Source organism: Lytechinus variegatus, chromosome 3 (genome assembly GCF_018143015.1).
Source record: "Lytechinus variegatus isolate NC3 chromosome 3, Lvar_3.0, whole genome shotgun sequence".
NCBI classification, from domain to species: Eukaryota; Metazoa; Echinodermata; class Echinoidea; order Temnopleuroida; family Toxopneustidae; genus Lytechinus; species Lytechinus variegatus.
Genome location: NC_054742.1, coordinates 6,057,231 through 6,069,830, shown reverse-complemented (window position 1 = coordinate 6,069,830; position 12,600 = coordinate 6,057,231). Strand labels below are relative to the sequence as shown.

Sequence of the window (12,600 nt, the reverse complement as noted above, 5' to 3'; positions counted from 1 at the left end):
TAATTGTGTAACCTTGAAGTTCAGGGTGATGAATTTTATCATGTTTGGGTATATCCTTTTTCTTAAGGATCGTTAGAAGTATGCCTAATGACCTAATGCCATTAAGTTTAATCAGTCAATGTTACATCTATTAAGCACAAAGTATATTTCAAAATATTGTTCAGTCATCACGTCGAAGTTCGAGTATTTTTTTTGTTTGCATGACACGTTCATGAATTAGTCTTTTGTAAATTTGTATACAGGGCTAAAGTTGAAACTTTTATGACATGTTACAAGTCCATATATTTCATTTCCATTGATTCTACCTTCACTGTTCGTGTAAGAGTTTATTATTTTTACCTTTTATTTTCGTTTAAACTTTGTACGTTTATCTATAGACCATATTGTTGTTAAGTCAAGTTTTGGTTAGTTGATTGTAATTCTTCCATGTGCCTATAGGAGCCGTTCAAATAAAAAAAGAAACACTGTGTCACTGACTTAATTTTAAATCCGTTCGGGTTGTATGTGCGGAATGTTATAGAGTATGCAGGAAGCGTTTCATGAAAGGAGTTGTCAAAATGTCCAAGTCCTTTTGAATCGCGTAGCGACGTTGTGACATAATGTGATGTGCGCTACACAAGAACTGCGTTGTTGTTGTTATTATTATCATGATGATGATTATTATTATCTATCATTATCATTATTACAACATTTTCTCCGAAGTTTACCAATGAAAGTAACACTGTTTTTAAGCAAATCAACAAGGGGAATTGTAAACAAATGTTGATAATATGCTCCCTAAGTCTACAACTTTACATCAGAGCTAGGTTTCTACGTCGTATTTCTTCAATAAACATTCAAAACTGTTTCTACATTCACAGGAGTATAATCAGTTTAGGGAGAACACTCTTTGGCAGATTGAGTCGAAAGCAGGAATATTAACTTCCTACTGTTCTCTCGTTAATTTCCGGGTTAGATGATATCACTGCCATTAAGCAGGATAATGGCCATGTCCCACTTGGTTCAGTATGAGCGTATACTATTCAAACATTGCATATAGAACATGCAAGCTGAACGAACTGAAATAAGTTAATCAACTAAAGGGAAAATTGTGAAAATAAAATATCTGGCAGGACATTTTAAGAAGCGTACGAATTAACTGGATATTTCGAAACCTGAAATGTTTTTTTTTATGACCGAAGAGCATATAAAATAACACACATACACACACACAAACATGCACACGGATGCAGAGGATGTTAATTCACAAAATAGGAGATTCACTCATCCAAAATAAACATGCGATTTTTGTAACTTTTCATATCCTTAAAGGGATGGTTCAGGCTGGGAATATAACAAAGTTATTACATTTTAGATATTTGCATTATTCCGGTGAAACAGTTCTAGGCATGTCTTTATGAATATTCAGTAGGCATGGTAGGTAGGCTGATAATGTCATATCCCCACTTGTTCTTTTGTATTTTATTATATGAAATGAGGATTATTCAAAATGTTCTACCAAGAACTAAAACAATTGGATTGACAACTGATTAAGTGCATTACTTATTGGCGCAACTTATTTCATCAAAATAAAGACATGTCATTTACACATGTATGAAAAATGAAACATATATGATTTCAGGTAATAATTAAAAAAAAAGAGAGTGGGGATGTGGCACTATCAGCCCACCTAATGAATATTCATGACGATGTGCGTCTATTTGTTTTCCCAAAGTATTGATAAATTGTAAAGTTCAATAACTTCGTTATTTATTATCGGATTTTGATGAAATTGTCAGCATTTTGCTCTGTGAATTTTACTCTATTTATTCAGATATAGATATTTTCAGCTAGGACCATCCATTTAATCAATTTTGACGAAAAAACTCTGAGTAGATTTTGATGAGTGTAAAATAGAATGACATCGGGTAACGGACTTTAACCACAATTCATTTTCCTATATATGCCTATCAACTAGAAAATAAACACCATAGAGAAATGAGATGGAAGTATTTTATATATCTAATAAGAAAGGCCTTTTTTGTACAGGAAGCTATATCGGAAGAAAACTATAAAAAAAAGACGATTGATCAAGCTTTGTCATCCAACGTTAAATGGATTTCTGGATCAGATAAAAAAAATCCACCTTATTTTTATATGCAACTACACAAAATTGTCTCAGCTGCTACAAATTTAATCCTAAATAATCTTGCGATTTGGTGACCTTCCAAAGTTGTTATTCCTTGCTGCATGTCTATATGCACTTCATTTCCTCCTTAATTTTCTGCCTTTTTAGAAATTATAAGATTCGAGATAAATTTTATTCAATTTGCAGCCCGAAAGATGAATGACCATCGAATTTACGATAAAAATATAAAACGTAAAGAGGGTGATAATTTTGATTTGCAATAACAATAGACCAACTTGATAAAATAATTCAAGTCTAAAATATTAATTTTAATCAATAATATAATTCATAATGTTTAATGTGAATTAAGGAACTGGAAATTATAGTGGTGAAGGTTAATGGGACTGGTAGAAATGACAGAAAATGTATACATGTATGTAGTTTGATGAAGCATTTAAAATATAAAGAAGAAAAGTTGGGGGGAGGAGGTGGCCTGTTCTGAAATACAAATAGCAGAACTTCAATTAATCCTGATTTATTTTCTCATAGATCATTAGAATTAAAGACTTAAAAATACTAACTTACAATATGATGCAAAAGCACGTTACACTGGCAATTAACAGCGTCTGGGACACCATATTTGGACCTTATCAGTCTAGTCTCATGTGAATATACACCGATGATCGCACTGGAATAAGGAAAAAAAATTAAATAGTTGTCAGGTGTTGTAAAAGCTTTGTTTTTTAAGGGATGGTATTGGATACACTAATTTTAGCTGGATTGATAATGTTTATATCATGACAAATAAATGACTGGGAGTTATAAAACCCCAACCTGGTGATAGATTTTCTGATAATCGCCCAAATGTTAACCCAATGCATTTCTCAAGAGCAACAACTATTTCACTTCGATAGAAACGGTAGATGAGTAAAACCAAAATGTGTCCGTGACAAAATAAATAGCGTTAGTTATCACCACACATTGGCGTAATGAGCCAAAAAAATTAGAGGGGGCATAAAGGACAAATCAGGCAAGATTTATATAACTAAAAAAATCGAGCGAGCGAAGCGAGATAGCACAAATATCGACATTTTGAAATTGTGATCTATTTTTACATATTTGGAAAATAATATGGTATTATATCCTTCTTCCCAAGGCCGCCACTGTCTTTATAAATCTGAATTTCATCACAAAGAAGTAAAGGTACAAAGAAGTAAAGGTACGTTGATTGTGACATTCAATCTTGCGAATAATTCAGCACAATCATGAAAATGACGTCAATCCCCATTTCCTTAAATCAATTCAAAGGTCATAATGTAATTCTAACATCGCTTTAGTTCAGGGAAGTTGACTTTAACTACGCGGTTGTAAACATAATTTGAACAGAGAGATGCTTTAGATAGCACACCTCTGACTCTAATAAGGAAACTCGTTTTCAGTAGAAAATTCGCGTAGTAAATGGGTTGTATCTAAATGTACAAAGTCAAATAGCATTATCCTTGCTTTACAATGTATCAACCTATACCCAAATTTAAAGTGCATAACATCTGATGATGATTTCTATTTTCTTCATATGCCAGGTCTCTTTTGGGCAATTATATTCCTAGGGCACCCTTCAATCAAATGTGTACGACGATTTAGGAATGAATCAATGTATAAAGATAATTATATCAAAGGGTTTATTTTTCCAGTATCAACTCGTCTACTATCATTTGATCTACCATCAGCTCGACCACTATCCAAATGGCCTAACTGTCGTTTCGTCCACTCACCATTTCGTCCAATAACCAGTTGAACCAATAGCCATTAAGCCCATATACCATTTGATCTAATTAGTCTGAGTGTTAGTTGGGCGAAATGAATAAAAACAACATGGATATAGACCAACTATGAGACGAAATGGGAAGAGCTGGTGATTAGGCGAAGTGAAAATTGGACCAAAACTGTTGTTAGACAAAATGCTGATGGACGGAATGGCATTAGACTAAATGAAGGTAGACCATGTGGTGAGTGGACGAGTTGGTAGTTGACGGATAGGCAATTCACCGTCACGGACAGGTGCACCCCCGCCCCCGAATTTCTATAGCATATTTGGAAAAGGGTCATATGGCCCCGCCGTCCCTTCTCTTTTAAGTTAAAGTTAATTTTTCATTTCCATCATTAGCATAAACAAATACAAATCAAACATACGTCATACTTATACAAATCACCGTGCATTTATCACCCACCCCCCCCCCCCCAAAAAAAAAAGGGACAAAGAGAAATGGAAAGAAAGAAGGGTGAAATATGATATCATTATCTGAATATTATGTTAAAATCTACCACAGAATCTTTTTTAAAAATGTCAATTTTCCTGGATAGGCTGTAACAAAAGCTCCCTCAGATCTTCGACTCATTACGCCACTGTAGTTCATTCCATTTGCATATAATTAATCCATCACAAATTATTACGTCTATATGTACAGTCCCACAATGTGCGTAATGGTCCGTATAGGATCAGGGGGATTCAATCGATTAACATCCAATCATTATTTGCAAGAGTAAAAATAATGTTGAATCTTACCTTAGTTATATCGCTGCTAAGTTGGAAGAAACTTATACAGATAATGCCATAAAAATGATGAAAAAATATTCAAAAGTAACAATCCACGAGATAATAATCCGTTTCAGCGAGAACTTATAGCCTACTTCTGTGTCCAGAGATATTTTATTGACTAACAAATTCGTTGTCTCTTTACACACACCTAGATCGAACTGCGTTGGTTATAACCGTAGTGCACAATCGTGGTAGGATGTGGTTAACTCTGTACATATGAGGTAGTTTCCGTTCATGACTTCAGGTGTTTTTATTATATAGGAAGATCATTGTAGCCATCATACTTTTCATTTCACTAGATATAAACCTGTTGAATGTTCTATTGTAGGCATACATTATAAAATATGCCCATACCAAGAAGGAAAAACCAGTAATTTTTTTTTTCTGGTTTCTAGTAGATTTTTACTGGTTTCCAGAATATTTTTACTGGACCAGTTGATTTTTAACTGATTTTTAACTGGACCAGTAAAAATCAACAGGAGACTAGTTCCAACAATTGCATTCCAATTGAAGTACAGTAGTGCCAGATAATTTGTTTTCATCAGACTGGTGTAACGGGTCCAATAAAAACAATGAATTTATTTCAAGTCTAATTCTTCTGAGAAATGAATCTTGCAATTCGGAGAAAGTTATTTTTGTTATCATTTATCATTATCATCATCATTCTTCTTATTATTATCAGTATTAATACTGTTTTAGTTTTTATCATTATTATTCCTCTACAAAGGATCAAGTCCGTATTTTTTCTTGAACTTTGCTCTAACAAAAAACACCAAGTAATTTCAGTTGCAACTAGGAACTTTACACTACTAATCTCCGAGATTCTTTCTTATCAACCTGGTTGTACCCAAGACAGTTGCATTCTGAATGTCGTACATCCTGACTCGTTTGACCTTTGCCTTCACGTTCCACATCCTCTCGATCACCTGATAATGTCGATCTCAATCCTTAGGTCTTGATACTTGAGCCGTTTGTCTCTTTCCTTTACAGCAATGTTGATATCGTAGGGAACAGAGACCTCAATGATATTTACTACGTTTTTTACTCTGACGATGATGTTCGGCTTGTTGCCGTTGATGGTTCTATCCGTTAGTATGCCATAGTTCCAATATATGGTGCTGTAATTGATCGTTTGTGGCTATAATGTTCCCAAGCGTGATCACAAGCCATTTCATCCTTTAGTAGTTGCCAATGGATAAGTTTGGCAATATTGTCATGTCTTGTGATGTACTCAGTTCAAACAAGAGTCGAACATGCTGATAACAAATGCATGGTTTTTCGGTCTATTTTCCATACATCCTGCAAGTGTCATCTGTATCTGTCCTGAGGATAGATTTTTCGTAGGCAAGGGTCCTCACTACCTGGTCCTGAATAGCATAGATGAACCCTTCAGTTTCAGTCCCGCCGACTTCAGCCATTGATGGGTGTTTTTCTGGTCACGAACTTCCGATGCGTCTGTGTTTCATGGTAGCCACATAAAGTCACTAGGATTTAAGTTGCCCTTGAACATGTTGAAGTTTCTTGTGGAAGGAGCATTTAAGTCTTGCCTTCTCTTTTTCACCGTAGGGTAGTGTCATTCGATGTTGTGCTAATAAGATAGATGCTTGCTTGTTAATCATGTTATTGGAGTGTATTGCATGACTTTTATCATAATCGAGGGATATACTCGTCAGTATATCAGGTGGATTGGATAGGTAGTTGGCGAGGTTCGTTGCTTCCGCCATGTTCCAGACCATCTCAATTTGTTGTAGACCTCTTTTTCCATGATCACGGGGTAGGTACAACCTTTTGATTGCGGCCTTGGGGTGATGTAATCTGTGCATCGTTAATTGCTTTCTGGTCATAACATCTAGGCAACATATATCATATATTAACTAGCTTCCAGTTAATAATACCAAAACTGTATCTAAGCACATGAATGGCTAGGGTGTTGATCGCTTCAATCTTATTTTCGGCATTCAGTTCGGATTTGAGAATCAGCCTGAGTCGTCTTTTGATCTATACTAATACTGTGAATGAGGAAAGAAAGCAGGAAATTTGTATTCTTTATAGTGACTGCTCTGACCATTTCCCTATATTTTGCATTTCGCTTCATAAATCTGTATATACTCATCATGTTAATAACTTACAAAAAATAGATTTTTTCATGACGCAAATGTAAATATGTTTAAAGAAAAACTAGATTTTGTGAATTGGTTGGACATGTTGGATGGATATAAATGTGAAGATGCAAATGAATGTTATAATATATTTTTTGAAAAGTTTTATAAAGTCTATGATAAATGTTTTCCCATGAGGGTAAACCATGTAGTTATAAAGAAACAGATATAAAAAGCCATTGATCACAAAAAGAATATTGCAATCAGTTAAACGTAAACATACTTAAAGAGACCTAGTGATCAACATAAGAAAAAATAGTTATTGTATAAAAACAACCTAACCAATATTATCAGATTTTATAAAAGAAAACAGTTACAGAGATTTGTTTGACAATGTCAAGAGTTTGATTTGATTTGATTTGATTTATTTGCCAAGTCTATATACACATACATTTCAAACATATTAAGGTATACATGGTATATCGATTCATAAAGCTTGACAGGATGAACCCATGAAAGCTCAAGAGCTTATTTCCAATGGAGTGATTTGAAAAAAAAATTGGAGACAAAAACAAAAATATACCTAAAACAATGTTTCATGGAAACATGAAATTTGATTCTCAGAGTGATATTGCTCAATATTTCTTTTTTTTCGTCAACGTAGGAAAAAAATATCAAATTCAATTGTATCAACCAAATCATTTCATGATTTTTTTACCAAATAAACAATTCAACTCCTTCTTAGTCAAACCAGTCTCTGTAAACGAAATTATAGAAATATCATCATCTCTAAAAGTTAATAAAGCATGTGGACCGGATGGTATATCCCCAAAAATTGTGAAACAATGTATTCACATTTTGTTCATCCTCTGTGTGATGTGTTTAATAAATCATTTATTACAGGAACCGTGCCAGACAGTTTAAAACTTGCAAAGATAATACCAATATATAAAAAAAATTATGTGGATAATATTGAAAATTACAGGCCTGTGGCTTTATTATCAGTATTCAGTAAAATTTTAGAAAAGCTGATGCACAAAAGATTGCTTGACCTTTTAAATAGATTCAAGATTCTTATTAATGACCAATTTGGTTTCCGTAAAGATTTTAGCACATCACTCAGTATATTAAATTTTACAGATTATATCTTAGAAGAACTGAATAGAGGTCACTTTTGTTGTGGAGTATTTATGGATTTATCCAAGGCTTTTGACACCATCGATCACCACATTCTTTTGAAAAAAAAAGAATTATTATGGAGTTCGTGGTATTCCACTGCAGTGGTTTGCCAGTTATTTATCCAATCGTAAACAGTATGTGGTGATGGAAGGTGTCGAATCCAATCACATGAATATTGATGTCGGTATTCCACAAGGTTCAGTTTTAGGGCCGCTTTTGTTTATTTTATATGTAAATGATATTCTTTTCTCATAAAAAATATTTAAGTTCTCATTGTTTGGAGACGACACTGCTGTTTTATGTTCTCACTCTAATTTATCTAAATTGATTTCTGCAGTTAATTCTGAGTTATGTAACTTAAATGCCTGGTTCAAATGTAATAAACTACAACTTAATCTTGAAAAACAAAGTATGTTATCTTCCATTCCAAAAGGAAAAAAAATGTAAGTAATATTGAATATGTTAAAATTGATGGCATTGCTATTGAAAGGATAGATTGTATTGACTTTTTAGGTGTCACTATCCAAGAAAACTTGGAATGGAAAAAACACATTGATATTTTTTGTAACAAAGTTCTAAAATGTATTGGAGTTTTGTACAGATTTAAGGATTTTTTGCCCCTCAGCATATTACTTAATATTTATTTTTCTATATTATTTCCCCATCTATTGTAATATCATTTGGGGGTAACACCTTTAAATCAAATTTATCTATATAATTTATTTTACAAAAGAAAGCTGTTCGTTTGTTAACAGATTCTCATTATATGAGTCCAAGTGCGCCTCTCTTTGTTAAACACAAAGTGTTACCTTTATTTAAAAAGATTGATTTTTATGTTTAAATTTCACAAAGGTACCCTTCCAGAAAATTTTTAACAAATGTTTCAAACAGATTCTCAAATTCATAAGTACTCTACTAGACATCAAAACAACTATCGTATTCCTTTTTCTAAAATTAATTTTATTCGCAATTCCATCAGATACATCGGGGTGGGTGGGTGCAGGGAGGGGGAGTTTCCCCCTCCCTCGCGAAGCGCGAAGCTTTTAGTGTTTCATTAATTAAAATGAAAAGGAGCCGTCTCTCTTGTCTCTAGTACCTCCAATTCAGTTGACTATATTGCGATTTTGAACCTTGTTTTCAAAAGTGATTTTGAACGCACAAAAAAGGTAGGCCTATACAATGGAGGAAATTAAAATGATAATAACTCCGCGCGAAGCGCGGAAGCTAAAGCGTTTTATCAATTTTTCTTGCCATAAAAAGGGTCCCGAGAAAAGGGTATTCTCAAAGATATATTGAATATTTTCTTTGAAAAGATCAGATTTGATTACAAACATTAGCAACAGTGCATACTTTTAACTCGCAAAACAGAGGAGAAGCTTGGTAGAGGAAGATATTCCTCCCCGCGCAGAGCAATGAAACTCTTAAATTTTAAAGGGCGGACGTTTCATCAAATGTAGATATCTCTTATACCCAATCGGCTCTAATTCAATTGATTTTCTAAGATTATTGAACTTCATTACAGGGTAAAAATAGTGCGCAAAAAGTTTAAACTTCTGTAATTTATTGAAATTATCTGTCTATATAAAAATGGATGCCTAATTTTTTTGACTTATCCTGAAGCGCTTCACTTTGAATATAAAGAAACTTAAGTGTCATTCCAAATTTCAAACTGAGGGCGCAAAACAGGGAAATGATATGAAGATTAATACAATTTGAGTAAAAAATATTGTACTTTTTTATTTAACACGACACAAATTTCATACCTTCCTCTTTTTAAATTAGGAACCTGTTTGCCCCAAAATTATGATTGTTTAGTAATGAGCTGAAAAGCGGGAGAAGTTGACTTTATGGAGGTGACGGCAGAAACTGATATTAAGATTTTACCCGCTCGGAGCCGACCAGACCAGACGTTGCGCGATCAATTGAAAAAAGGATAACTTCATATATTTACTTCGGCCTAACCTTACTCAAATTCATGCCCTAATGTATACAATTTTAACTTTAACTGGCAAGAAGCACATAGCTGAGGTGGAAAAACAGGCGAGGTTAGAGAAAAGGTGGGGGAAACAATGGAGAACTTCAATATTGTCATTTAACCGCGCGCAGCGCGGAAGCAAAATTCATATATAAATTTAGAGCAAGAAGAGTGAAGGAGTTTCTTTTTGAGAAAAAAATAAAGAATAAAAAGAAAAAAAAACACAAAGCTACCTTTCTTCCCTTTCCCCCCTTCCCTTTTCCTTTTCTCCTCTCTTTTTTCCCTTTTTTTTCTTTTTGGGGACGTTTTTTTTTTTTTTTTTTTTGGGGGGGGGGCAATCGCCCCCACCGCCCCCCCTGGCTACGCGCCTGGATTTTACGATAGTTCTTAGGTTGTTTTGTGTCTTGTCTTTGTACAGTTGAAAGGTCATTCCAATTGGCAGCCATTTCTCAATAGTCCTGTTCCCTCTGATAATGTCATTGATGATTTTCAGAAGATTAGCATGGGTGCTGCCAAACCTCTTTATCCAAAAGTTTTGTACACCATCTGGTCTAGGACTTTTTCAGTTCTGAGTGTTCCTTATGATGTTTCGTAGTTCAGGTAAGGTCAGTTCTACTAGCTGCTGAGCTGGCACACTGCCCATTTTGTCTACTTCCGACTGAATCTAGGGAGCCTCTTAGTGAGTGATATCATTATCCAAAAGTTCTATCCAGTAGTTCTTTACATCATCTGCCGATGGAACATCTTTCGCCTCACTCATCTCTGAATCCAGCTCATGAAAGAATTTCTTTCTGTTTCCATTCGTATCTTTGTGTATCTCTTAACACGGTGTTTGAGAGCATGAATCTTCATTTTGATGGCTCCTATAACAGTTGTCCTAGTACGGGTCTTATCGTCAATGCGATATTTCTTCTGTAGTCTTTTGGCATTGCTCTTTATCCGATGGGTTTGATGTTTCCCTTATCTACTTCTCCGAGTTGAGCCACGTCTTTAAGTAGTTCTGCTATCTTAGTTTGTAGCCCCTTATTCCTGTCAGGATTCTTCTTATGATTGGAAGAGTGGTTTGATGAAAGCTACTTGGGTCCCATATGTTCTGCTACAGTTTTTTGCTCCTGCCCAGGTAAAACAGTTTATGTCCAACAAACTGGAAGAACAAGAGTGCACATTTCAAAGCATTTTATCTCTTTGTCGATCACGTTCTTAGTAGTAAAGCACGTTGTGTCGATCTTGAGAACTTGTGGTCCACCTGAAATTGATATTTCCTTCACATAATCAAAGTTGCTTCTCAGTGCTGATGACAGCCGTTGATGGGAATCACTGTCTTTATTTGTCGAGTCTTGTGATACGATCGTATCTTCCTCGGGTACAGATGATTTGTTATTACCCCCATACATCCTTTATCTTGTTGAATGTGAGGCTCTCCGCCGCATATAAAATGAGCAACATCGTCCCCATGTCCAGTCTCAGTAATTTCTGGTCTCTTCTCAACCTTTTCTATTAATGTATCCCGAAGAGTACCAGATTTCACCTTAGCTTGTTGCAAGTGCTGGGGTAGGTCTACATGTCAAGAGAATCCAGTCTTATTAGCTGTTTGTTCTTCTGTTCATCGTTGATCCATTTCCCTCTCCACCAGCGGGCTTGTCAGATGTGTCACTGTAGTGAAGGAAAGGTGCTCCTCTTTGGTATTCGGCCTTAAAGGTCAAGTCCACCTCAGAAAAATGTTGATTTTAATCAATTGAGAAAGATCAGACAAGCACAATGCTGAAAATTTCATAAAAATCGGATGTAAAATAGGAAAGTTATTACATTTCAAAGTTTCGCTTATTTTTATCAAAATAGTTATATGAGCGAGCCAGTTTCATCCAAATGAGAGTCGATGATATCACTCACTCACTACTTCTTGGGTTTTTTTATTGTTTGAATTATACAATATTTCAATTTTTAAGAATTTGACGATTAAGACCTCTATGCCTGAAGCAGAAAAAAATAAAATAATGGAATTCCACGTGTTCAGGGAGGAATGAAACCGCATTTCATAAGACAATGACGAAAAAAATAAAAATATTTCATATTTCATTTAATAAAATACAAAATAGTGAGGGAGTGATGTCATCAGTTCCTCATTTGCATACCGACCGAGATGTGCATATAACTGTTTTGTGAAATGAAGCGAAACTTTAAAATGTCATAACTTTCTTATTTTACATCCGACTTTGATGAAATTTTCAGTGTTATATTTGTTTATTTTTTCTCTTTTTATTAAAATCAAATTTTTGTTGGGGTGGACTTGTCCTTTAATCTGTGTGTCTACCATTTCGATTTCATCTAGTTTTTGTAGAAGAGACAAATTGAGCGGTGTAGTCATATTTCTTTGACAGTAGCTATACAAAGGAACCTGTTGATCATTCTCATATATAATGAATATAGAATGCGTCTTTATTTTTTCAAACAAGCAGATGATAAATACTCTAATGCTTTAGAATTACATGTATTAGAATTAGAATATACGCAAAGATAGCAGTAAAATATGGACCAAATACAAAAATAATACATCTTTAACACGTGCATTCTTAAACTTAATTACTTGAATGAACAGAATGACAAAATAAAGTAGATATTATGATTTACACACAGAGAAGAACGT

The 12,600-nt window shown here is 34.4% G+C and overlaps 1 protein-coding gene across 1 annotated transcript in view; it reads right to left on the bottom strand.

The window, feature by feature from the left end:
• Positions 1 to 4,963, bottom strand: part of LOC121410076 (low-density lipoprotein receptor-related protein 6-like) — a 67,578-nt gene extending 62,615 nt beyond the window's left edge. The window contains exons 1-2 of the mRNA XM_041601934.1: positions 4,671 to 4,963; positions 2,693 to 2,795 (exon numbers count right to left, since the gene is read on the bottom strand). Of these exons, the coding sequence (XP_041457868.1) occupies positions 2,693 to 2,745 (53 nt within the window). The 5' untranslated portion in view covers positions 2,746 to 2,795; positions 4,671 to 4,963. The remainder of the gene's footprint in view (positions 1 to 2,692; positions 2,796 to 4,670) is intronic.
• Between the last annotated feature and the right edge of the window lie 7,637 nt (positions 4,964 to 12,600).